At 43.4% G+C, this 26583-nt stretch overlaps 1 protein-coding gene across 1 annotated transcript; it reads left to right on the forward strand.

Annotated features, from left to right (window-relative positions):
* The first annotated feature begins 1001 nt into the window (after positions 1-1001).
* On the forward strand, positions 1002-17255 carry SRD5A3 (steroid 5 alpha-reductase 3). The gene is made up of 5 exons (XM_005899054.2): positions 1002-1315; positions 9268-9410; positions 11184-11381; positions 15249-15383; positions 16272-17255. Exons 1-5 carry the CDS (start codon positions 1095-1097, stop codon positions 16529-16531), a joined length of 957 nt encoding a protein of 318 aa, XP_005899116.1. The 5' UTR covers positions 1002-1094; the 3' UTR covers positions 16532-17255.
* Positions 17256-26583: the final 9328 nt, after the last annotated feature.

Here is a 26583-nt window from a genome sequence, read left to right on the forward strand (position 1 = left end):
CTTTCACAGTGTCATCTTTCAGGATTTGAAATAGCTCAATTGGAATTCCATCACCTCCACTAGCTTTGTTCGTACTGATGTTTTCTAAGGCCCACTTGACTTGACATTCCAGGATGTCTGGCTCTAGGTCAGTGATCATGATTATCTGGGTCATGAAGATCTTTTTTGTACAGTTTTTCTGTGTATTCTTGCCACCTCCTGAGCTATCAGGGCTATTTTTTGGAACTGACACATTTAAGGCTTTAATAAAATATTTTCTAAAAGACTTAAAGTTTCATTTGTCCTAACCAAAAAACTGATGAGTCAATAAAAATAGCACTGTCACTACATGGAAATAAATACAAGAAATGACAGACGGAGTCAAAAACTTTGCTTCTAAGGAGTGGAACTCTAGAAGGAACAGGGCTGCAGTTTTTAAATTTTTAGCACTTTCATTTTTGTATTTGCAATTGCCTTTACTTTCTACTTTACATGTTTAAATTATACACATTCCTAACATTCTACTACAACTACTCATTTTTGTGTGTAACCTGCCTTCTTCATCTACATTCATATTAATATAGTTCACAATCATAGCTCTTCATTTTACATTTTAGATTTTTTTCACTTAACCTACAGTTCCAGTTATCACAAAGCTTTCCGTGTTTTTACAGTCTCCATAATTATTTTAATGGCTGCATGATATTCCAATGTGTTACCGTACCATAATTTAGCTAAATACCTTAACATGGAACATTCTGGATTGTTTCCACTTCCAATGAAAACAATGCTGCAGTGAAGACTTGCAGTTATGTGGCCTTGTTTGTTCCGCTGCTTTGAATCATATTGTTGAATCATATTTCCGGGGTCCTACCGAAGCACCCCTGATTTACACAGTATACCGACTGCTACCAACGAGCACCAACTTGACCCTAACCCGCGAACCCGCGTGGCGGGGCGGTGGCTCCGTCCCAGGGGGGCGTGTCCAGGGCGGGGCCAAGCGCGTCCCCGCCCCGCGCTGCGCCCAGACGTCCCGCCCGACTGAGCCCGCGCACCGCAAGCGAGTAGACGGTCTTCCGGGGGCCGGGGGAGCTAGATAGCTGGGCTTGCCGGCTATGGCTACGTGGGCGGGGACCGAGGTCTCGGCGCTGAACCCGCTGCGCGCCTTTTGGCTCACGCTTGCTGCCACCTTCCTACTGACCCTGCTGCTGCAGCTCGTGCCGCCCGGCCTGCTTCCGGGCTGCGCGTTCTTCCAGGACCTGATCCGCTATGGAAAAACCAAGGAAGGGGCGCCACCGCGCCCGGCCGCCTGCCGGGCCTTTGATGTTCCCAAGAGGTAACCGCGCACGGGCGCGAGTCCTGGTTGCCAAGTCAAGGAGAGCCGGGGGCGCCCTGTTCGAGCTACCGGCAGGGGGCAGCAGAGGTGGGCACGGAGCCGGCGCGGACCGGATCCGGGAAGCCCAGGCCGATTCCCCGAGGCGGCGTTACCCCTGCCCGCCCTCCCGCAACTGCACGCGTCAGCTCTGCGGCCCTAGGGGCGGAGTGTCCGGAGACACAGAGGAAGCTGAGCCACGCGCACCTCCCGGGGCGCAGGAACGTAAACTTGTGGCCTCAACGTAGCCTTTCCTTCGGGGGAAATGGCTGCGCTTCCAAATTTAGGGCTGGTCACCAGGCGGTAAAGTCTCCTTTGTCCCCAATTTCTCTTTCCGCCGTCCTGCACTCTAGGGACTCATAACCTAACTTGAGGTCGCCGAGACTCACTAGAAATGAAGGCAGGCCCTCCCATGTCTCGTGTCCCCTGTTTGTCTCCCTCACAGTCAACAGTCAGGACGAAGGTTGAGACGCTGGTCACTAACAGACGCCACCTCCATCAGCCGCACCAAGGCAGGTGCCCCGGGAGAAAGTTGCCCAAGATGGCACGTTTAGGCAAGCGTGGTCCCTAAGCGCCATATGGCTCAACAGATTTCATAACTAAGTTAAATGAGAGATTAAATCGTTATGCCTTCAATATAATTGTTGAAAAAATTGTAAGGCTTATTATAGTCCGGGGAGATTTTTTCATGTGTTTTCACTTTAAACTTAGAACATAACTGAGAAGAGTGGGCCAAACACTTCTTGATGGTAGGTATATAGCAGTGGCGTTTTTTTGGAGATACAGCCTAAATTGGCGTTCAGAAAAGACTATGGTGAAATGTGATAGGGTTTCTGATGTACTAAAATATCTTGATTATCGCTTAAACCTCAAATAGGCTGTTCCCCAGGTCTGCAGATGGGAAAGGGTGTAAGTAAACTTGGCTTCCCATTTCTGACTGTTGGAGAAATACTCACCAGATGTAACACTGAGAAGCAAGCGCTAGGTCATTTTGAGGAATGAGGAAGGGGAATGAGGCCCTGGGAAGAAGAGCATATGCCTGCTAAGTCACTTCAGTCGTGTATGACTTTTTGCGACCTCTTGGACTGTAGCCCGCCAGGCTCCTCTGTCCATGGGGATTCTCTAGGCAAGAATACGGAAGTGGGTTGCCATTCCCTTCTCCAGGGGATCTTCCCGATACGGGAATAAAACCCATGTCTCTTGTCTCCAGCACTGACAGGCGAGTTCTTTACCAGTAGCGCCATCTGGGAAGAAGTAGATGCTTCAAACACTGTGATTAAACCTGTTTCTTAGAGGCTCTTTTTAAACTAAAATGTCCTGTCAACCCTAACCCTATTTTTCGGGAAAAGGCAATGGCAACCCACTCCAGTACTCAGACCTGGAAAATCCCATGGGCGGAGGAGCCTGGTAGGCTGCAGTCCATGGGGTCGGGAAGAGTCGGACACCACTGAGCGACTTCACTTTCTTTTCACTTTCATGCATTGGAGAAGACAATGGCAACCCACTCCAGTGTTCTTGCCTGGAGAATCCCAGGGACGGGGGAGCCTGGTGGGCTGCCGTCTATGGGGTCGCACAGAGTCGGACACGACTGAAGCGACTTAGCAGCAGCAACCCTATTTTTAATCAGGACTTGAATGTAGTAAGTACTTTTCTACTTCATAGCAGGGACATTCCTAGATTGTCATTTTTTTAATGTTACAACGTGAAGAAAACAATTATTTGTTTTGAGTGAATTCTAACAATTTACTTTCTGAATTTTAAAAAAGATACTAGTGTCACTGATAAAAGGGCACATTTCAAATCATCCCCTGCACTTACCTATTTATTTGGCTCCCATACCCCACCTCTTACTACTCCAGTCTGTGGTCATATGGCAGCCAATAAACAGATTTTGTACCTTTTCCTTATTCATTATTGCAAAATGGGTGCTCTTTGGGCTGCTTGTAATTTCTACTATATTATGAAATAATTTACACCTTTTTCTTCTTCCAGAATTCTAGAATGGACCATCCTATGATGTTTTGTTTGACTTTTTTTTTCCTAAATTGAAGCTGAAATTTCTTTTTATTCTAGAGCAGGTACAACTATTCCAGGCCAATAATGAAAGTCAAAAATGTCTAGATGCTATATTGAAGGACTTTTCCTTGTTCAAAATTCAATAGTACTCTTAAAAATGAAAATAAGCCTATAACTTTTACAAACAGGCAGCTGTGAATCATGTTTCTGTACCTAAGAGCTCAAGTTAATTTGGGAGGAATTATTTTTTCATAAATGGTAAAGAATTAAACCTTAATTGAGTTCATGGGATGTTTGATTCCATAATCCCTGTCTGGTAGATTTTTTTTTTTTTTTTAATTAAGGTGATACTGCTTTTCTTGTTTTCTTTTGGTTCCTGGAGTTTTGATTTCCCAGAAAGTCAGAATAAATACTTGACCTCAAACATGAGTCACAATGCTCTTGATTTTCATAGTGCACATGGAAATACTTCTATTTCTAATATTTCAAAATATTATAGAAACATTTTAATTAAATTCAGCACTAGAGACAAAGAGAATCGTCCAGTCTTTCCCTACTGGGGTTCAGGGATCCTAACCAGAAATCCAGAGGATCTATGGATAGAACTCATCACAAATTGGATTGGAGAAAATTACACCTTTATTTCACTAATCTCTAGCTGTAATTCACCATTTTCTTAGTGATGAATGGAATCAACAAACCACAGTATAATTAGCAATATCTGCAGTAGAATTGGCAATACCTGCAATTTAATACTATATTAAAATTATTGAAGAGACTTACAACATTTTCATCACTATATAAAAATACTGTATTATCATCCACTGTGTCTCATTATTTAATACATTTAATTAAGCACATATATCACAAATGTTTCTTAGTGATTGTGTAACCTATATTTCAGTATAATTGGGTTTCCTTTGTATCCCCATGTATTTTAGGCTTGGGAAGGGGTGTGTTGCCTTCACCAGACTGCCTGAGGAGTCCATGGAAGAAAAATGTCAAGAGTCCCTACTCTGGGCTGTCAATTCCATACATTTACATTTGTCTTATTTGTTGCCATATCCTAGGCTCAATGCCTGACAAATAATAAAGTCCTCAGTCAATGTTTTGAATGAATCAAAGAAAAAAGATTTTAGGTTTGATTTATTGATTAACTTGACTAGTTTCTCTGAGAGTAACTTTGGCTAAGGTACCTTCTCTTTCATTCATTTATTTATTTAACCAGTGTTTATAGAGTATGTACTATTGCCAAGAGCTGTTCGAGGTTCCTTGGAACCTTGGTTTTTGTAAAGCAGTAAATATGTAAACAAATCTTTTAAAACAAGCAAGACAATTTCATATGGTAATAAGTGCTTCAGAGGAAATCCAGCTGGTTACTTGATCATGAGCAAGATGTGGGTGGCAGTGACAGCCCTGGAAAGGATGATCAGAAACGGGTAGGGCAGGAGATGAGTTCATTTCAGGAGGCCAGAACAGACATTGGGCTTTATGGACCATGGTGGAGATTAGATTTTATTCTGAGTGTATGGAAAGCAGCTTTAGGATGAGGAAATGGGGGTGTGGCATTATGTGATTTAGGTTTGAAAGAATGACTTGCCATTGTGTGGGAAAGACTGGATGAGAGGCTGTTAACAGTGCTCCAGGCAAGAAGTGGTAGTATGGATTAGACTGTTAGTGTAGTAGAACCTATTTGTCATATAGGTGGTGATGATATTAAAGCACATAGCATAGGGCCAGGCACCTAGGCAGAACTCAGTAACCATTAGTTTCCTTCCTTGGTGTGTATGTATGTACACACACGCTTGTGTCCAGTCACTCATGTCCAACTCTGGGACCGCCTGGACTGTATAGCCTGCCAGGCTCCTCTGTCCATGGAATTTCCCAGGCAAGAATACTGGAGTAGGTTGCCATTTCCTCCTCCAGAGGATCTTCCCAACCAAGGGATTGAACCCACGTCTCTTGCTTGGCAGGCAGATTCTTTACCACTGAGCCACCAGGAAGCCTAGTTTCCTTCCTTAGTTAACCCTGTAACTCCCCTATCTGGTCCTGGGATCAGTTCTGGCAATCAGTAAATATGTATTAAATCAGAGCATATCTCCTGGCTCAGAACTATCCAGTGGCTTCCAACTCACAGAAGAGTCCAAAACCTTATACAATCTTGTTCTCACCACCTCACTGAGGTCCTATAGTTTGCCCCTCCTGTGGCTCTAATCCAGTTTTCTGGGTCTCTCTCTGCTTGTTGTTTCTCCCACCTCAGGGCCTTTGCGCTGCCTGTTTCCTCTACCTGGAAAGCTGTTCCCCCAAATAGCCAGATGGTATATGCTCTCACTTCCGTATAATTCTGCTCAGATACTACCTTGACAGTGAGACCTGCCCTATCCACCCTGTTTAAAAATATAATGCTGCCATACCCAGCATTCCTCTTCCCAGCTTTAGTTTTCTCATTAGCAGTTATCACCTACTGACGTGCTATAAATTTTACTTCTGTGTGTTACTGTGAATATAAGCTCCATGATGGCAAGAATTGTTGTCCTTTGTGTTCACTGCTGTACCTCCCGAGCTAGAGCAGTCCCTGGCTTATAATAGACATCAAACTGTTGGTTAAGTCAGAGGAGTGCTTGCTTGGTGCCCAGTCCTGTGTTACCGTAAGGGTCACTGTATCCTTGCTCCCAAGGGCTCACTTCAATTAAGCATAGTGCGAATGGAAGAAAAACAGGGAGAGTATTTAGAACAGAAGGAAGTGGAGTTTTCCAATCCGCTTTTGAGGCTAGAGCTGGGTCTTTTCAAAAAGAAATATGGGACTTTCCTGGTGATCCAGTGGCTAAGACTTCACGCTCCCAATGCAGGGGACCCGGGTTTAATCCCTGCTCACGGAACTAGATCCTGCATGTGCAACTAAGAGTTTGAGTGCCACAGCGAAGACCCAGCACAACCAAATAAATAAATAAACAGAGATACAACCTCAAATAAAGAGTAGAACACATTTCATGTAGCAGGAATCAGGCAAACAAAATGAGAGAGAATGTGCAAAATGTAGGAATAAGAAAAACAAGTCAGCCTGTCAGTCAAAACCCTATGGCACAAGTAGGGCAGAGCAAAATGTGGCTTAGCAGCTTATATAAAACATGTGAGTGACTTGAATGACTCATGATTTGGTATAAATTGGTATGTGTAATGGTAGAGGTGGAAAAGTAGGTTCAAACAAATCTCGACCACATGACCAGGAGCACAGCCATGTGACTTTTAACTTCAGGGTCATCGAGGCTGGGTCTGGAGCCAAACACTGCCACTTCCTGGGAAGTGTTGGACAAGTAACTGAACCTTCCGAGCCTTTGTTTTCTCATCTGCCACATGAAGATAAACTTGCCAGGGTTGTTGGGAAGATGGGATGAATACTCTTAACTGGTCTTCCCACAACTAGATGATCCTCTTACCTAAGTACCAGAGGGATTTTTTTGAACAATGACCAAAATGAATGAGCTATGTTCTCACTTTCTCTCGCTCTCTTGCGCGCTCTCTCTCTCATACACACATTGTTGGGAAGATGGAATGAATACTCTTAACTGATCTTCCCACAACTAGATGATCCTCTTACCTAAGTACCAGAGGGATTTTTTTAAACAATGACCAAAATGAATGAGCTATGTTCTCTCTTTCTCTCTCTCTCTCTCTCTCTCTCTCTGTCTCACACACACATATATTCTCTCACATATTCCCTTTTTTTTGGATTGTGATGAAATATACATGACATAACCTTTTCCACTTTAACCCTGAGTATACAATTCAGCATCTTTAAGTCCATTCACATTGTTGTGCAGTCATCAGCACTGTCCATCTCCAGAACTTTTCTGTTAGATTTTTAAAACATAGATTATTCCTTCAAGTCACTGTGTTCGAACGCTGGCCCATCACACTTAAAAGCCAGTGCCCTTACAGGACCCCATAGCATCTTCCCCTCCTTTTTCATGCTCTAGCACTGTCCATATGTTGTTTAGTCGCTAGGTCATGTCTGACTCTTGGGACCCCTTGGACTGTAACCCACCAAGCTCCTTTGTCCCTGGGATTTTCCAGGCAAGAATACTGGAGTGGGTTGCTATTTCCTTCTCCAGGGGATCTTCCCAACCTACGGATTGAACGCACATCTCCTGCATTGGCAGGCAGATTCTTTACCACTGATCCACCAGGGAAGCCCACTATCTATATAGGTGTCATTTATTGTCCCTCAGGGCCTTTGTGGTTGCTGTTTCCTCTGCCTAGAAAACTTTCCCTAGAAATTCACAAGGGTTACTCATTCTAGCCAAGCAGCACTTCTAGAAGGGCCGTCGTTGTCCATCCACCCATCCAGAATGACCTCTCCTCTGCACCACCTCTGTCCCATTACCCAGCATCAGGCAGGATGTCTGCAGATTCATTTGCTGACTCTCTGCTGAAAGGTAAATTTCAGCAAGCCAGGCACCTGGTCTGCTCCCTGCTGCATCCCCAGCTCCAAGAACATCACCTAGCAGGTTCGAAGTGCTCAGTACTCTTTTTTTGAAAAAATGAAATTGGTAAAGTGGCTCTAAAGTTGCCCCTCAGAAGCTGTCCCCTCCTCTTTCCATGGGAGCCTGCAGAGCAAGGCGCTGCTGCCATTCTGAGGTATTGGCTCAGACCAGACCTGGGCTCAGTTCTAGGAAGTGTGTCTTAAGGAAGACTCTGGTAGGCAACCAGAGGCCAGGGTCTAGGGATGGGGCAGAGGGGGCAGAATCGACACTCATGCTTGAACTAAGCTCTTTTGCATGAAGAAGAGCTGAATCAGGATTAACAGGACATCTCAGGACAGATCTAGTGACAAAATTTGTAACAGTGGTGGGAGAATTAAGTGGGTTGCTATGGAATGATCAGCTTAGATCAGCGTTAGTTAGACTGGGTTGTGGGCATGTTCTAGCGGACTGTGAGTTCTGGGACATAGAAGCATATTCTGGATCACCTAGAAGAGGAGTCTCTTGAGTCTGTGTGTAGTCTTCTTGACTCCAGGTTGTCTTACTGCATCACAGATTAATGAGACAAGAAGGAAGGCTTAATATAGCTATGATGCTTTGAAGACCAGGGAAGGCCAGGTGATGTCCAGGCAACTTGCAGAGTCAGAAAGATTTTAAGTTGATTCAAATAGAGAATAGGTAAAGAGACCTCAAAAAAACCCGTGGTGGGCCCTCGTACCATACCAGGTATTGCAGCAAACCAACATTGTCTTTCAAGTAAAATTAACTCTGTTAATTGCAATTTATGTTGCTTTTGTGGTTTTATTTCATTTGTTAACTCTGTTGATGGTAACACACACACTATACTTGTACTAGACTGTACCCATCAGGAGTTGATAGCTAGTTTTATGAGTTCTTATTTGTCATGTTATCATAGAAGTAATTTAGGTCGACACAATTTAGAAAGACACTAAATCAGAAGACCTATTTAAGGTTTCTTGCAGCCCTATGAGCATGTGATTGTGCAAATCTTGTGTAACTGTTGTATGGCTATTGCAGCAATATTACTTGAGATTTAGAAATCTTCCACAGGTTTGGCTTGTGGTAGCACAGTCTAGGCTCTCCCTGTCAGGCCCTGGGGCCCTCTATTTTTGAATTTGAGCCCAATTTTGTTACCTGAAGATAAGACAGATCGTTAACTTTAATCTAAATTTAACAAGGCCATTCGTGTTCTTATTAACCTCAGGAAACCTTTTTCCTATGAGTTAACCAGTCCTATCATCTGAAAGGAAATTTCAAAAATCTGAACATCTGTAGGATTCAGGTTCTATTAAAAAAGCAAAACTATGCTTGCAGCATGAGGGAAAAGAATAGTCTTCTAGCATAATAGCTTCAAGTGGATCTGCTTTGATCATTATCTAACCTGTTTTCCCTTGGCAGGTATTTTTCGCATTTCTACATCATCTCAGTGCTGTGGAACGGGTTCCTGCTTTGGAGCCTTACCCACTCTCTGTTCATGGGAGCACCTTTTCCAAACTGGCTTCACGGTCTGCTCAGAATTCTTGGGACTGCGCAGTTCCGAGGTAACAACTCCCCTGGCTAATTCCAACCCTTGCGTCCTGTTCCTGACTTTCCTGCCTGCGGCAAGCTGTTCTGGGTAGTTCATAGCTTCTCTCAGGCTCCTCCTCAGCGGGTGAAGGGTGGGGGCAGAAAGGCTTCTGCGTGGATCATAGCCAGATGGCCAAGGAGGAGGCCTCAGGTCCTTCATTGAGATCATGGCAGAGCTCCAAGTCAACTCTTCATCCCTGACTTCCCAGCAAGTGCTGTGCTAAACAGCACTGGCCATTCTCCCTCTGATATTTTTAGTACTGTTGATAAATTTATACAGAAGTCTTTACAATTAAGGGGAAAAACTTTTAAGATTCCTCAGGTTTGCCTTGAAACATTTATCATATATGTAGTTCCAACCAAAATTGTGCCTCCAGACTCCAGAAATTTGAGAGAAAATTACTTTTTAAATCATGGATTAAAAAGGTTTGTTTGCTGTGGGGCTTTGGTTATATCATAAAATTGATTGGAAATAGTTGTTGACCAGATGATTACAAAGTAGCCTTTAGATTGGCCTCACTGTGCCTTGAATAAAGGATACACGGAACGATTTAAAAAGTAAGGAATTGAAGGCGAAAACCATAACATGACCTCAGTTAATGTCGGGCAGCGGGAGAGGGGAAGAGTTAGAAACACATTGCTCTGGGGCTGTCACTGTCCTTTGTTCCAGCAGCCAAACCACTGGCTCCCTAGGAACAGTCCTTGTTCTGTATCTACAGAGGAACTTTTTGCAAAAGGTGACAGTCAGACGGGGAAAGTATGCGGAGCCCACTTGGGAGGGGAAGATACCAGAGCGAATCCCACTTCACCACTTAACACTTTATGCCTTCATTCGTGTACTGGAGGGTTCATGGGGTTCTGGTATTTGGAGGGTGGTTGTGAGGAGTTTTATTTGATTGTTTTAACCTGTTGCTGAAGAGTTAGAACTAGATTTTTACTATGTATAAAAGAGAAAAGCAGGCCAAGCCAATATGACAGAAGTCTCCATAGAATGTACCCTTCGGAGAGTCAGGGGAGGGGCAGTGCCTGGAAGGGAACCCAAGCACCTGCTGGTCTTCTGGATCTGGTCATATGGGTTTAGTTTGTAAAAATCTATTAGGCTGTGTTCTTAATGTATATTTATGTTGTATGATAACATTTTTTGAAAAATGTAGATTTTATGTCATTTTAAAAACCAGCATTTTTTCTGACTTCTTTTGGGGCAGAGGGGCAAAAGGCAGATAGATAGATTTCAAGGCTCACAGTCCCCCAAAAGTATCATTTTTTTGCCTCTTAGTATGAAAAGAAATGCACAGTTCTTCCCACTCCATTTTCATGCCCCTTTCTGTTTGTGTACATTCCTGTGTCACGTGTCCCCCTGACCTCAGGCATCCCACCAGGGGGCCTGGCTCAGAAGTCATCCAGGAACTCTTCTGACCATCTTCAAATGGGGATGCATGTCAGGGACCCAGAAACTGTGGAGTTGGGTTCTGAGAGCACAGACCCTTCCCAGCCCCATAACCCAGATGGCTTTCACATCACAAAGTAGAGACAGGAGACCTGAGTTTGTCTCTACTCTGTCACTAGCCAAATTCCTTGACCACTTGGCTCACTTCCTCATTGCCACTAAAAATGGCAGTGTTAGACTTTATGATACCTGGTACCGTTTCCTAGCTCTGGTCTTGTTTAATAGTGCCTAACAGTAAGGACAGACATAACTGGACTATTCCTGGAGAGAGATGCTGAGCATGTTCCCTTCTGAATCGTAGGGGGTGAGCTCGCACTGTCTGCATTCTTGGTGCTAGTGTTTCTGTGGCTGCACAGCCTGCGAAGACTGTTTGAGTGCGTCTACGTCAGTGTCTTCTCCAATGCCGTGATCCACGCCGTGCAGTACTGTTTTGGACTTGTGTACTATGTCCTTGTTGGCCTAACTGTGCTGAGCCAAGTGCCCCTGGACGGCAGGAACGGTGAGTGGTCACTGGGGTCTGTCAGCTGAGTCACTGAGTATGTGAGAGACTCTCCCCACCAGGCATTACGGAAGCTGGAAAGTAAGAGACCTGCCCAATCCACTTGGCATATGAGGAGTCTGGGCTCTAATTGTAGCTTTAAAAACTCAGCATACCTGGAGGCTGTCATAAAGAGAACAATAAACATAAAATAATAGAACAATAAACATAAAATAACAGAACAATAAACAGGAAGAGAAAAATAAACATCATATATTAATGCATATATGTGGAATCTAGAAAAAGGTATAGATGATCGTATTTGCAACCAAGTAGAGACACAGATGTAGAGAACAAATGTGTGGACACCAAGGGAGAGAGGGATGGAGTTGGGATGAATTGGGAGACTGGGTTTGACGTTATTGAGATTATGTGTAAAATAGATAACCAATGAGAACCTACTGTGTATAGCTCAGGGGACCCTCCTGAGTGCTCCATGGTGACCTAAATGGGAAGGAAATCCAAAAAAAAGAAGAGGATATATGTATATCTGTGGCTGATTCACTTTGCTGTATGGTAGCAACTAACACAACATTGTAAAGCAGCTATACTCCAATAAAAATTTTAAAAATTAAACAAGTCAGCATGCCCAAGGGTACCCAGCAGATACACATCACATTAACTATAACTGCTGAAACCTGAGACACCAACATAAGCAGCAGTGCCTTCAGTGAAGAGAGTGCAGTGCAGAGTCCTCAGGAGGCTTGGTTTAGGGATGAAGAAATGGGCCACGGGGTTTCCCTCAGTGGGACTGAAGTCAGTGAACTCCTGTGGGTTAGTCTGGAAAGAAAGAGGCAGTGTGGTCAGGAGTAGAACAGGAAGCAGGGGAACTCACTGGAGCAGGAAAAAGGCCAGCCAGCCCAGTTGTCTCACCAAAGCCTTGTCATCCTGGGGTGGAGGGGTGAGGTTGGGGAAGGTGAAGTTGTGCAGGGTGAAATCATGGAACACCAGAGGAGGAAGGGGTGGGTCAGCTCCTGGTGACAAGTTGGGATTTGAGAGGAGGCAGGGAGCCATTCTATTGCCATTTAGTTCTTGTGGTGGTTCCCCTTACAAAAAAGCTTTTCTCAAGTGAGGCAGCCTGAGAGGGGAGGGCAGAAGAGTACTGTAGTAAATCAAAGTTGTGTCTTAACACTTCCGAAGCTCTCACTTGCTAAGAAGAGGGAAGCAAAATCACAACCTTGGTTTATGAGGAGGAAATGAAATGTGATTTTGGGGGCTGGGGTGGTGGAGGGGAGGGAGGATGGGATATCTGACATATTTGACCATCTTTTTTTTTTTTTTTTTTTTTTACAAAAACATTGCATGTTTATCATAAAGATTTCAAGTCATTTTGGGTGATTGAAGTGAGTTTTTAATGTTGAGGTTAACTTCATCTTGCACCCTTAGTATCCATCAGCCCACACATGCTAGGGTAGATCATTCACAACTGTTTTCTCTAAGCCCAAGTCTCTGTTTCCTAAAGCTGCTCTATCCCTCCTCGTCCGTTGAGCCCATGGTCTGGCTGTTTCCAGTACTCAGTGAGTAAGCTTTCTCCGCAGGTTTGATTTCCGTGCTGAGTGCCTTTGGAGCAGCCTCTCTCTGTTGCTGTAGAACCACCCAAGGCTTCCATGGCTTGAGGAATGATTTTAAAGTACAACTTACTGACTATATTTCTCAATTCCTGAATTATTTATTGGCTCCAGCCACACTCAGCTGGCATCTCTCCATCTGATTTCTCTGAGCTTAAGTCAGTTTTTCCTCCCTCAGCTTTTGGCTGTGGCATTCTTTTCAGCCCATGTCACTATTTGAGCTGTCATTCCTGAAGAACAGTCCTAGGTTTTCACCCAAAGGAACTTTCCAGAGCACTTTGGTAACCTATTAGCTTGTAGTCTGTCAGCATGACGTGTCTCTCCTGGAGTTTCCTCTGCTGGCCTGGACCCCAGCTTTTGCTCTTCCTCCTGTAGAACAGTCAAGGAGAGGCTGTTGAGACACCCACAAAATAGCTTGTAGATACTCCTTTCTGAAGGTTTCTGAAACTTGAGTTTCACCTACCTGTCCTTCAAGAGGTCATCTGCAGTCATTTGGGGCAGGCTGGGGAAGACTGGTTTCAGGAATTCATTGGAAGAAAGCACACTGGGGCATATGCCCGCTTCATGGTCTGATACACAGGCGCTTGGGAGTCAGATGGGCTTGAGTCTGAATTCTGGCTTATTTAATTTATCAGAGCTCCAGAACCTTTATCTGGAATTGGGGACATACACAAGAACTCATAAGAGGGTTCTTATGAAAGTGGAAAGTGTATCTGTAAACTACCCAGATTTTCACGTCTCCTTGTCTTCAGAGTCTAGAGGGTCTGCCCCTAGTCACTCTATTATATTTGTTCTGTGGTTTTTTTTCTTCAGAGCCCCATCTCGCCCTTATATTATTTTGATTATTGATTATATTATCTTGATTATTGATTTTTTTAAACTTGTTTCATCTCCTGCTACTAGAATGTGAGTTCATGAGGACTAGGATCTGACCTGACTCCCACTGCTTTATCCCTCATGAGAGATGCCACACTCAGTAGACACTCCATAAGGAATGAATAAATAAACAAATCATTAAATACTACACAGATCAGACCCTCAGTAAATAGCCTTCTGCCTGCCTTCTCTTTCCTGTATTATAATTCCAACTTACTCTGAAAAATCTTTTTTCCTTCATAGGTAATTTCTCTGCCTTTAGAGTAGGTGACTTGGCAGTGACATGAACTCTGCAACTTCTAACCCTATGGTGACTTGCTCTTAAAGCCCTCTGATTTAGAACTGGTTTTCATATTTTGTTTGTTTTTAACTTATAAAAATATAACCATTTAGTTAAATGGCTAAACCTAATAAACATTAAGAGACATTGTTTTTTAAAAAAATTAACTCAATTAGACTTTGTGGACTGTCATTAGTTATTAGCTGTCACTAGCTGAGTCCTGCTTCCAAGTACCCATATGGAATAGCTCGATCCTTGGTTCTCGTACCTAGATCAATTGCTAGGGGCTCCCTCTCGGCCCCAGAGCCTAGGCTCTTCCCCACTGTCAGTGAACAGCTTTGTTTTCTTCAGTCAAGTCCCTGACTCAGCTCACTGCTTCCTGCTGAACATAGGGAAGTCCTTAGTTTGCTTTTCTGATGCCAGTCCTTAGAAAACCTTCATTCTTCCTGTCTTAGTACCTGGAGAAGAAAAAGAAAGATGGAACCTTGAGTGTTTCTACTCCTGAAACAAAATCTCTTGACTGGGTTCTCTTTAATCAGAACAGGATATTGTTTTGGTCTTTATCTTGCAGTTTACATTTCCCTTTTTGAGAAGCTCTGCCCCTCACCTTTACTTGCAGTGATTTTCTTCATTGGCTGGAGCTAGTCAAGTCAGTATTCAAAGTTTCCCTAGAAATGGCTCAGGTGAGATCCTTCAGAAGGTGTTTTTCTGACAGCAGACTGCAAGAAAGAAGACATCAAACCAGGCTTAGCAATAAAAATGCAGAGTGGTCTTACCACACAAGAATACATCACAAGAGTGGAAGCTGACCCACAGAGCTGATCCCCGTGCCTGAAGCACTTGAAGAAGGAGCAGGAGAATGTGCCGATCTGGAGTTCTCTGCCAGTGAGCCCTGAAGCTGCCCCTAGCTGAGGAGCATACCTCCTTCATCCACAGGGACAGTGTTCTCCCTTCTGTGCTTGGGAAATGATATCAGGGTGGTTTTCTAGTCATAAGGAACCAAATAAGTGGATAATTGTGTTCTGCAGACTGTATAATTTTTTTAATGCGCTGAGCCTCTGAAGTTTTGCAGAGTTGGCTAATAGGTAATTCTTATTTCTGTAGTCTATGTGATAGGGAAGAATCTCTTGATGCAGGCTCGGTGGTTCCATATCCTCGGAATGATGATGTTCATCTGGTCATCTGCCCATCAGTATAAATGTCATGTCATTCTCAGCAATCTCAGGAAAAACAAAGCAGGTAAGATATCTTTTAGAACCACTGACTGGGGGGTTTTAGCCCTCAGGAGTTAAATGTACTTATTCTTTCTCTCTTTTCTTTCCTGCTCTAATTAGTCAACTAATCAATCTATCAAATACTCATTTTGACAAGACTCTCTGGGTCTTGATCTTCCCATCTGTAAAACGAGAGCATTTTACTGACAGCCCTCGCTGGCACCATCTAGCCCTGACATTCTGTGACTCTATGCTGTGCCCACATTTTGGGGCCTGCACTGCATATAAGTGTCGAACCAGCATGTCAGCACTACCATTACTGTGCCAAGTTAGTATCGTTCCAGCCAAAGCAAAAAAATTTAACTTTTTTAGTTAGCTTGTACTGACTTATCACATATACAGTTTTTATTAGGCTTTTTGAAATAATAAAAATTGAACAGTGCTACTCAACATTTATCAGGCACTTGCTTTGTGCCAGCCCTGTTCTGAGTCGCTTTATGTGTAACATCACAGTACTCGCTTGAGGCAAATACAGTCTTACCCTGATTTTACAGGTGAGGAAACAGAGGCACAGAGAGGTTAAGCAACTTACCTAAAATTACACAGCTTGTAAGTGGCAAAGCTAGGACTCTAACTCATGCAGTCTGACTCTGGAATCTGAGCTCTTCATCACTAGCTTGGAGGATTGTTGGAGAAACAGGCTTTCTTTTGTGCTTATTTACAGTTAGTATAACTTCAGTCTGTGACTTTCTGACATGTAGTAGGTTGACAGTGGAGGTGGTGATAGCATGGTGGTTTGTACAGGTCTGTGACATCCTTTTCTGGTTGAGTTTTTATAAATGACTTCAGGAGCAAAGTGGTAAAACTTTCTTCTAGCAACTTCAGACGTTAAGGGTATCTTCTCCCGTTTCAGGAGTGGTCATTCACTGTAACCACCGAATCCCTTTTGGAGACTGGTTTGAATACGTCTCTTCCCCTAACTACTTGGCAGAGCTGCTGATCTACATTTCCATGGCTGTCACCTTCGGTTTCTACAACTTGACTTGGTGGCTCGTGGTAACATATGTCTTCTTCAACCAGGCCCTGTCTGCTTTCCTCAGCCACAAATTCTACAAAAGCAAATTCATCTCCTACCCGAAGCACAGGAAAGCTTTCCTGCCATTTCTGTTTTAAGTTAACCTCCAGTTATAAAGAATGCAAACCAAGTGACGGGTTCAGTTCCTAAAGACAGGGAAGTCTAGAGACCAAAGTACAGTTTCTGTGGAATGGCTTGAAACTCTGTTCCATTTCTGTTACCAAAGTCTTCACTGCGTGAGCAAAGACATACCCCTCCGGAAAATGAGTCTTCAGACAAGAAATCCTTCCTCCCGGCAGACATGGGAACGCTTTGTGTGCTTTCTGAGATGTTCTATAGAACCAACCAGCTGCTAGAAAATAAAGAGCAGATGAGACTTCAAGCTGCTTCAAAAACAAGACCAGGCAAGAATATATGAACAGCATCTAACAAATACATACATATACAAAGGAAGAGAGAAGCTCACATGTGGCTTTGTTTTTGCTCCAAACAAACTAACTAGACAGCAGGATAAGCAATATAATAAGTGCTCAGTAAATGCTTATTGCATTTCAGTCAAAGCAGAATAGCCCTTGAAAATAAGAGCAATGTATAATTCACATTGATGGATTCAGGGGGAAGTGAGTGTATTGAAGTTATTTTATACTTACTACACAAAGATTACCAGTAATGTAACCATCAGTAGTCATCTCCCCCTCAAATCACAGCTTAACAGAAGGTTTGAAACCTCTTTTATTTAATACTTTTTTGACATCCCTTTCTGGGGAGTACCTTAAAAGTGAAAGTATCAAAAATAAAGTATTTTTGTATTTATGCATAAAAGCCTTCATGAATGGCACTGACACTCCAGATTGGATAGCGCTGTAGCCTCATTTGTACGTAATTACTTAGATTGGATTAATAACTGCCTGAGTTTATTTTAACTTAACAGAATGAATCCAAAGATATTTAAAGTTTATACTGACAATAGCGTTTTTAAAGAAAATACCCATCATTCAATCAAGTAGATATAAAAGTACAGTGTAAAAGTAGAAAATAATACCATAGTCTGAGCAGTGCAGTAAAAACTGCACATTTGTGCAACGTAAGATTTACTGGCTTATTGGCCAGGGTATTAACTATTCCTTTTATACAGCTGTTTTATTATAGTCTACTAAAGTTTTGTGCTCAGGTATACCATGCTATGAGGGAAAGCACCTCGTTGTTAACCCAACACAGATGGAATGCATAGTCTAAGGATGTCCTCCCCACCTGCATCTGCAGTGATAAACCAAAGCTATTAGATTCTTTCCAATCTGACTTTCAGTGTATGTATATCAGCACATATTCTAAAGTCCTTACACTTCTGAAGTAGCGTTTTCTCCCCAGCAATCAAATGCCACTTCCATCAGCTGCTCCGTCTGTTCAAATGAAATGACATGTTCATTTCATTTATCATTTAGATTCGCCATCCTCAAGACCAGAATTCAGGAACAAAACTTCTTACTTCAGAAATGTGAAGCCCATTGCATTTTGGTCTTAATTTCCACACAAATGGCATAAATTTTAGTAGCATACTATTGGGGGAGAAAAATGTATTTTGCTTTAGCTTGCAATTTCATACTAGGCTAGACTAGGAATTTGGCTACTACTCTGGAATTTCATTGTACTTTTAAGTAAAATCATCATCACCCCTGCGAGGAGGCCCATGGGCTGTGAGAGAGGGTTCCCTGTCCGCCCTGTACACCCCGCGCCCACGCCACCTTCATCACACTTCTATCTCCTGCTGTCCCTTCACCTTCCTGGCTCAGACATTGCACTTCTAGGTGAAAACAAAAAAGGAAGTAGTGGTGTCCTCAAAGGGGTTCAGAACAAAGTCACCATCTTTGTTGAAAGCTCAACTGCGGAGAATAATTGAAAATCGTGCTGTGTTGCAAGATCGCTATCAGCAATGCTCTTTGGATTGGTGAAAATATTTTGTGTGCCTGGAGGGAGAATGCCAGAGACAGTCTGTAGATTCTTCCCATGGGTAGTCGTGGAATAGCCTGGGGGCAGGGTTCCTGTCTTAACCTGCTAGCTTAGTTGAACAGCTTTCCTCTTTCATTCTGTTACTAGTAAGTTCAAGGGAAATGATACTGAACCACCTCATAACAGCATTCCCTGGGTTAACAACTGACTATAAAAGTATGCTAAAAATAGCCTTTGTTTTTAAGTCTCCCAAGTTGTAGCTCGGCCTCTATACTGACATTTGCTTTCAGTGAGCTTTCAGTGAGCATGGATGATTTTGTGTCCACAAAGCTTTGTTCTGTGTTACCTTTTTAATTCAGTGAGTGGTTATTACTAGAATTCCTATCCCAAAAAAGGGAAAAGCCTTTGCTGATATTTTTATATAAAGCTTAATAGATAGTCTAAGGAAACTGTAAACATTTACATAACTAAAGTTACCTGAAAATTCAAGGACCATTGATAAGGAATCTGTCTTGAACTGATAACATTAAAGAGGTCTTAATAAACGAGCAAGTAGAAATTTTTTACATATCTAAGCAGCATCTGCTTATCAGAAAAAATTATTCAACTGATTTTTATCAGTATCTTAACCTTCTAAGATTTTTCTGATAAATGGAAAAGAAACAGTAGAGTTGGCAGTGGTCCCTAAGTCACATGATGCGTATTTCATCATTTTTCTCAAATACTGATGATCCAGAAAGACATATATTGGTTTCAGGGAAACAAAATTTAATCATTTGAATAAACATTGTATTATAAAAAGCTACCCTATGCACATAATATCAGGTCTCTTCCTTCAAAAGGACTGAACACTTGAAGTCCTTAGTGGACAAAAGAACACAAGGGATTTCTCTGCAGAAAGACCAATCTACCTCCTGAGTCTAGCCCTCTGGGTAAAAACCTCGTAGCATATGTGCAGTTTTTATCAGGGGTCCCTGGCCTACATAGCATCTTTCTGTGAATTAAAAAGTTGTTACTCTGGCAGCATCCCTATGAGAGCAGGGCATGAGCCTTTGTGGGCATAAAAGGCAGCTGGGGATGGGACTGCAGCTTAATAAGCAGATCTTGAGTTGGATCTCAGCCCAGTCATCCTTCAGCCTGGTGTCTGTGCAGTGCGCGAACTGCACAGTGGTCCGTGGAGCCGCTGCTCATCGTGCTGCCTGATTCTGCAGATTCTGTTCACCCTAAAGTAACAAGACTTGATTTTATGGAATCTTCTCACTGAGAAAGACCATATGAATATATCTAGGAGAAGGGGAAGTAAGCACTCCATGTAAAACATCCCTGCTGCTGCCCACCAAAAGAGCAGTTTGGTGGTTAGCAGGTAAGTGACTCTCAAACGGTCAAATGTTCAGATGCTAGGATGCTAGTCCCAAGTAGAATATTTTGCTTCTCTGATTGACGTCTCCTGTCTTTCCAGTTCATTGTTCTAGTACAGCAACTCCAACAGCCCTTCCACCCCACTGGGACCTCCAGTCTATTGATGCCATGACATTATTATTGTCCTTCACCTCTCCTCTAAGTTTTATCTCCTTAACGTACTTAAGAGAATCACTCTTATCATCCATTTGTAATATCCCCAACTCTCTTGCCTCCCTGCATTGCTTCTTCCTGCTGATTTAACTAAAGTACTGCTACTGCTGCTACGTTAATTCAGTCGTGTCCGACTCTGGGCAACCCCATAGATGGCAGCCCACCAGGCTCCCCCGTCCCTGGGATTCTCCAGGCAAGAACATGAGTGGGTTGCCATTTCTTTCTCCAATCCCTGGTTAAATTCAACCCTCCCTTCCCTGTGTGTGCACCTATGCACCTGAACTATGGCTGGCGAAATACAGTCCCCAAACATCCCCCTTCAGATTTATGGCCACTCATCTCAAGCGGTGTTCACTGCTGCAGTCATAGTGAACATCCCTGTTCCATTCACTCTCCCACTCTGCTGACTGTGTCGCATCTCTGACTCAGGAGAGTGAAGCTGCTGGAAGACAGCTTCCACAGGTTACCATCACTGCACCCACCTAAGCATCTGCCCTTGAATGTTGTCTGCCCTTATTACTATTGTTGAAGGATACTTTTTTTAAAAGAATATATAATCATGATTCTCATACAAATATAAAATGAACATGTGCCAAAGATTCTATTGAAATCATGGTGAAGGAACCAGTAAGACATTAGAACCAGCTCAAAGAATTTCAAAGAGCGGACACATAAATGGATAATGTGCGTGCATGCATGTTAAGTTGCTTCAGTCATGTCCAACTCTGTGACCCTATGGACTGTAGCCCACCAGGATCCTCTGCCCATGGGATTTCCTAGGCAAGAATACCTGAGTGGGTTGCCATGCGTTCCTCCAGGGGATCTTCCCAACCCAGGGATTGAACCTGCCTCTCATGTCTCCACATTGGCAGGTGGGTTCTTTACCACTCGTGCCACCTGGGAAGCCCATATGGATAATAAGGCATGCTAAAATAAATTTGCTTAATATATCCAAAACTGTCTTCTGTAGTAGGAGAGGAAAATCAGTTGTGCCCGCATTGGACAAAATTCATTTGCATGTCTATAGAAAAGATTTTTTTGCATTCCTACCAAGTGTCTGTGACTTACAAAGTTATAAAATAGTTCAAAGACAAGGTGCAGATAACCTGAAGAGTATGACAGACTAGACACCAGTAATTTTTTTTTTGCTCATTTCAAAGTCATTTACAACTTTTTCCTGAAACTAAAAGCAGTCTTTCTGGGTTTCTAGTTGAAGCTAGGCCCTTTGCTTGGGCACTAGAGTCTACCTAAGGACACTGGTTAGCTGTTCTTCTTCCTATTAAGTCAGCAAAGTTTTACCCTTCTCAATTTTGCCAGCAGCAGACACAATACCTTTTCAAAACCTAATCCCATTTCCCTCACCGGATAGCATCTGCTTTTTCTGGTGGCTTTGCAGCCAAACTACAAAGTTTTATTTTGTCCTTACTAGCTCCAGTTTTCCTCTCAGTGCTCAACCCATTCCAGTCACTCTCCAGACCACACAACTCAACTGACACTGCTCCTGAAAGAGCCTCCAGCAACCATGTGAAATCTAGTGGTTGCTTCTCAGTATTCACACCGATGCAGCAGTTAGTCACTTCACCTTGATACGCTTCGTCTAATTGACTCCAAGACTCTGCACACTCTTGAGCTTTCCTCCTTACTTCCCTGGCTATTTCTTCCCAGGTTTTTCTACGATTCCTTCTCTTTATCCTGACTTCTGAATGTAGGAATGCGCCAGTTCCGAGTTCTTGGTCCCTTTCTCTATCTTTAGATGGTGATCTCATAACAGTCTCATGACTTGAAATACTATTTATATACTGATAACTTCTAAATATATGACAACTTCTAAACATCATTCCTCAACTCTCAACTCATATATCCAATTGCATACTCCGTGTCTCTACTTGGTGTGTAATATAGATCTCGATTGATGTGATTACATGGAAATTTCTGATTTTCCTCACCCGCCACCTCTCTTATAGCCCTCCCGTTTCTTTACTTACTCAAACTGAAAACAATGAGGTCTTCCTTGACTCTTCTCTCTCTCTTGGCCTGCAGACCATCAGTGGCTCTGCATCCAGAAGTTATCCCTGTTATATTAACTCTTTGAGCTCCCCTCCTGATTTGAGCCACCATCACTGAACCACCTAATCTGTTGTTTCTGCCTTATTCTCTACAGCTGATTCTCAACATAAGCCAGCGTGATCTTTCAAAAACGTAGCTCATGTCACTACTGTCTCAGAGCCCTGCAACAGCTACCAGTTTCTCTCAGATTAAGGCCAAAGTTACTCCAGTAAGCTACTAGTTTCCCATATGATCTGACCCGCAGTCACCCCTCTTACCTCGTCTCCTAACCTTCATTCCCTCTCCCTGCACGCTGGCCTCCTTGCTGGTCCATGTACATCAGCCATGCTCCCATGTTAGGGCCTTTGCACAGGCCGTTCCCTCTGTGTAGAGTGCTCCTTCCCCAGAGGGCCGCATGGCTAACTCTTCACCATCATTGTGCTATCTACTGCTGCGTAACGACGTACTTCAGATCTTAGCAACGTAAAACAGCAAATGTCTCTCAGTTTCTGTGGGTCAGGATTTCAGGTGCAGCTTAGCTGGGTGCCTCTGCCTCAAGGATTCACTCAGTCAAGATGTCCCCAGGGCTGAAGTCCCATCAGCAAGCTCCCTGAGGGAGAACCCTGCTCCAAACTCATTCATGTGAATATCAGCAGGATTCAGTTCCTTGTTAGCTACTGAGCTGTGGGCCAGGAACCTCCTCTGGTTCCCTGCCACATGGGTCTCTCAGTGGGGCAGCTCACAGCATGGGACCCACCTCCCATCAGAGCAGGCAAGCAAGAGAACGCAACACAGAAGCAACCTCTTTATCACTTACTCTTGAAAGTGACATCCCATCACTTTCTCCATGTCTGTCTGTTAGAAGGGAGTCACTAGATCAGCTCATACTCATTACACGGGGCAGGGTTATCAGGAGGGTGTGGGTGACTGTGGGTGGGGCCATCTAAGGCTGCCTACCACAACCACCTTGTCAGTAAGGTGCTCAGTTGTGTCCGACTGCGACCCTGTGGACTGTAGCCCGCACGCTCCTCTGTCCATGGAATTTTGCAGGCAAGAATACTAGAGTAGGTTGCCATTTTCTACTCCAGGGGATCTTCCCAACCCAGGGATTAAGCCTGCGTCTGTTGTGTCTCCTGCATTGACAGGCAGATTCTTTGCCACTGCGCCACCTGGGTCCTTATTTAAGGGTTGCAGTCTGACCCTCTCTCTCATGTTTTCATCTCCCTTTGCTCTCTTTGCTGAAATCCTTACTGTTCTGAATTATGATTTTCTCTGGATATATGCCAGGAGTGGAATTGGTAGTTCTATTTTTAGTTTTTTAAGGAATCTCCATACCGTTCTCCATAGTGGCTGTACCAGTTTATTCCCACCAACAGTGGAGGAGGGCTCACTTTTCTCATCACTCTCCAGCATTTATTATTTGTAGACTTTTTGATGATGGCCACTCTGACTAGTGTGGGGTCAGGTCTATCTCTCCTTCTATTCTAAATAATAATCTAGGTGGGTAGAGAATCCTGCATTAAGTTTTTCCCTTTTAGGATTTTTAACATGTCTTGCCACTCCCTTTTAGCCTGCAAAGTTTCTGCAAAAAAATCAGCTTATAAGCTTTATGGGAGTGTAACTGGCTCTTTGTTTTTCTCTCACTGCCTTTAGAATATTCTCTTAATTTTGCCATTTTAATTATGATGTGTCTTGGTGTGAGTCTGTTTGGGTTCACTTTTTTGTAACCTTCTGGGCTTCCTGTACCTGTATATCAGTTTCTTTCTTTAAATTTCAGAAGTTTTCAGCTATAATTTCTTCAAATACATTTCCCCTCTTTCTCTTCTCTTTCTGGAACCCCTATTATGCATAGGTTGGCACATATTATATTCATAGATCTCATACACTGCTTTCATTTTTGTTCATCTGTCTTTCTGCCTGCTGTTTCGATTGGGTGATTTCCGTGATTCTGTCTTCAAGATCACATATTTGTTCCTTTGTGTCATTTTATCTGCTATTTGTTGCTTCTAGTTTGGTTTTTACCTCAGCAGTTGAATTGTCTCTTTTTTGTCTCATCTTTATAGTTTCTAGTTTCTTGTTACAGTGGTCAGCATTTCTATCAGTAATCTTTCTTAATTCAGTTAGTATTTGTATTACCATTTTTTAAATTCAGGGTCTGGTAGGCTCATAAGCTTTGCTTTATTTGTTCTTTCAGGGAATTTCCTTTGCTCTCTCAGTTGGGAGTAGTTTCTCTCCCTTTTTATTTTACTTAACTTCCTCTGTCTCTATGAATTTAGGAGGAACAATTGTCTACTGTGGTCTTGTTGGAGTGTTTTTAGGTGGGAATGTCCCTGTGTAGGCTATGTGTGTCCAATATCTTTGGTGCAAGGGCTGGTTTTGGAATGGACCAAATGGACCTTTACTCAGGGTGTGCTAGCGGTTATCTCCTTGCTGGGAGTGTGGTTGGTATTGTGGTGACTAGAGCCTGTACTGGATGTGGGGCAGGGCTTCCTCTTGGCTCCCTGGTGGTCACCACCCTGGCGAGGGCAGGGTCTGCTCCACGGTTGTTGGAATAGCAGCTCTGAGTGCTCTGTTCGGTCAGGCTCTATTGCTCTCAAGTGCATGCCATGTCCCAAAGGAAGGGACTGCTGAAGGAAGCGAAGCCCGTGCAATCACAGAGGACCAGTGTAAACCCGTACAGATGTCCACAGTTCTGCCCAAGCTTACATCCCTTTCGCATTTCGTCCCAGATCTAGTGCCAGGCAGTGGTGTGGGGTAAGCTGGGGATCTGGGTGTTGTGGCTGCAGAGATTGAGATGGCGGCACTGTCACCAGAGATCTGCCTGTGTTGCAGCCCTCTCCCAGGACCTGCCTGCCCTATAGCTATGCTGAGCTGCAGTGTGGAGTGGGTGGGGCCCAGGCTCTCCAGCTGGGAGAGGAACCACTACTCCTGGGCATGCTGATGATAGCCGTCCCTGTCCAGCTCGGGACAGATGCCACACCCCTCTAGGATCTCTACATAGCTAGAGGACTCCTCTCCCAGGGCCAGTCTTCCTGAGATTCACAGCTTAGCCATTGCTCACTTGCCACCCTGTGTGTGTGCTGACAGGGGCCTGCACGGCTCCCCTGGAATCACACCACTGGCACTCAGCTCTGTCTAGAATGTGTAGAACAAGTTGGAATTTACCCTGTCCAAAATCACAGTTTATACACTTTAATAGTTTTCCCTTCTTGGTACAATTTTCCAGGCTGTGAAGTTGTAAAGTGTTATTGTTGCTCTTGTTTTTTTAATATAAGAGAGACTTAGGCTCTTAACTCAAATGAATTTTATTTGCATTCCCCAGATCATATCTTCTGGAATGTATGGTAATTTAGAATCAGAAGCACCTGATAGTATGAGGGTGTGTTGGAATGAATAAGTAACCTCTGAGGATGCCATTTTTGGTATGCATACTAATACATTTTACTTGTTCATAGAACATTAAGGTATCAACAGGAATTTGGGGTGTGGCTAGACCTTAACCTGGTTAGTAGAAGTTGGCAAAGGGCCTGGCTCTCTGCAGACTGAGCACTTATTGCATCTGCCCTACGGAATCCAGGCCTACCTTCCATTTCATGACTCACAAGGTCTGTTTTTATTACCCTAAATTTCAAACTTTTATATAGTAAGTAAAACAAGGCAAATGCTTATGCTACTTGATGGAGCAGTTGTACCCTGATTTGTCTACCATAGAAGACAGTTGTTTGTTTGTTTTTTTAAATCACAAGCAGAATTATAGACTTTGCTCTTTCCCATCAGCATCTCCCACTTGCGGGTTAGATTTCCCTGCAGTCAGCACTGAGCAGTCTTTCATCATTAGGTCTAAGACAATATTTATAAAATCATCTTTGGAAACTCTGGGTGAAGAATAACACCATCTTAACCTAGGGCTTCCCAGGTAGCTCAGCTGGTAAAGAATCTGCCTGCAATGCAGGAGACCCAGTTCGATTCCTGGATTGGGAAGATCTGCTAGAGAAGGGATAAGCCACCCACTCCAGTATTCTTGGGCTTCCCTGGTGGCTCAACTGGTAAAGAATCCACCTGCAATGTGGGGAGACCTGGGTTCAGTCCCTGGGTTGCGAAGATTCCCCTGGAGAAGGGAACAGCTACCCACTCCAGTATTCTGGCCTGGAGAAAATTCCATGGATTGTACAGACCATGGGGGTCACAAAGAGTAGGACATGATGAGCGACTTTCACTTTCACTTTTTCTTTTCAACCTTGGGACGGAAAGAAGTTAAACCCCCTCAGGAAACAATGGAGAAAAAGTGAAAATCAATTAGCTTAATCTCTTTAAGTCCAGGAAAAGACAGAAGGGCTCCTGTCAAACTCAGTAGTTTACACCCAGGCACATTTAGAGACTCCATACAGGAAACACAATGCTTACTAAGGATGTTTCTCCTCCTGGATCAGGCAGTCACCAGAATTTTTGACACTTGACTTTGATCAGCTTAGTGCCTTATTTAAAAAGATCACCTATCTGTGGCCAGGTCTTTACGTGTTAACTCTCTGAAAACAAAAGAAGAGCAACTTATCTATTCAACCAAATTTATTTAGCACCTGCTATA

Source organism: Bos mutus, chromosome 6 (assembly GCF_027580195.1).
Source record: "Bos mutus isolate GX-2022 chromosome 6, NWIPB_WYAK_1.1, whole genome shotgun sequence".
In the NCBI taxonomy this organism is placed as follows: domain Eukaryota; kingdom Metazoa; phylum Chordata; class Mammalia; order Artiodactyla; family Bovidae; genus Bos; species Bos mutus.

Excerpts from the sequence above, each read along its gene's own strand:
- SRD5A3 (XM_005899054.2), top strand. The coding sequence starts at position 1,095 with ATGGCTACGTGGGCGGGGACCGAGGTCTCGGCGCTGAACCCGCTGCGC. Across the intron at positions 1,316-9,267 it reads GCCTTTGATGTTCCCAAGAG|GTATTTTTCGCATTTCTACA; the intron begins GTAACCGCGCAC and ends TTCCCTTGGCAG. Across the intron at positions 15,384-16,271 it reads TCTCAGGAAAAACAAAGCAG|GAGTGGTCATTCACTGTAAC; the intron begins GTAAGATATCTT and ends CTCCCGTTTCAG.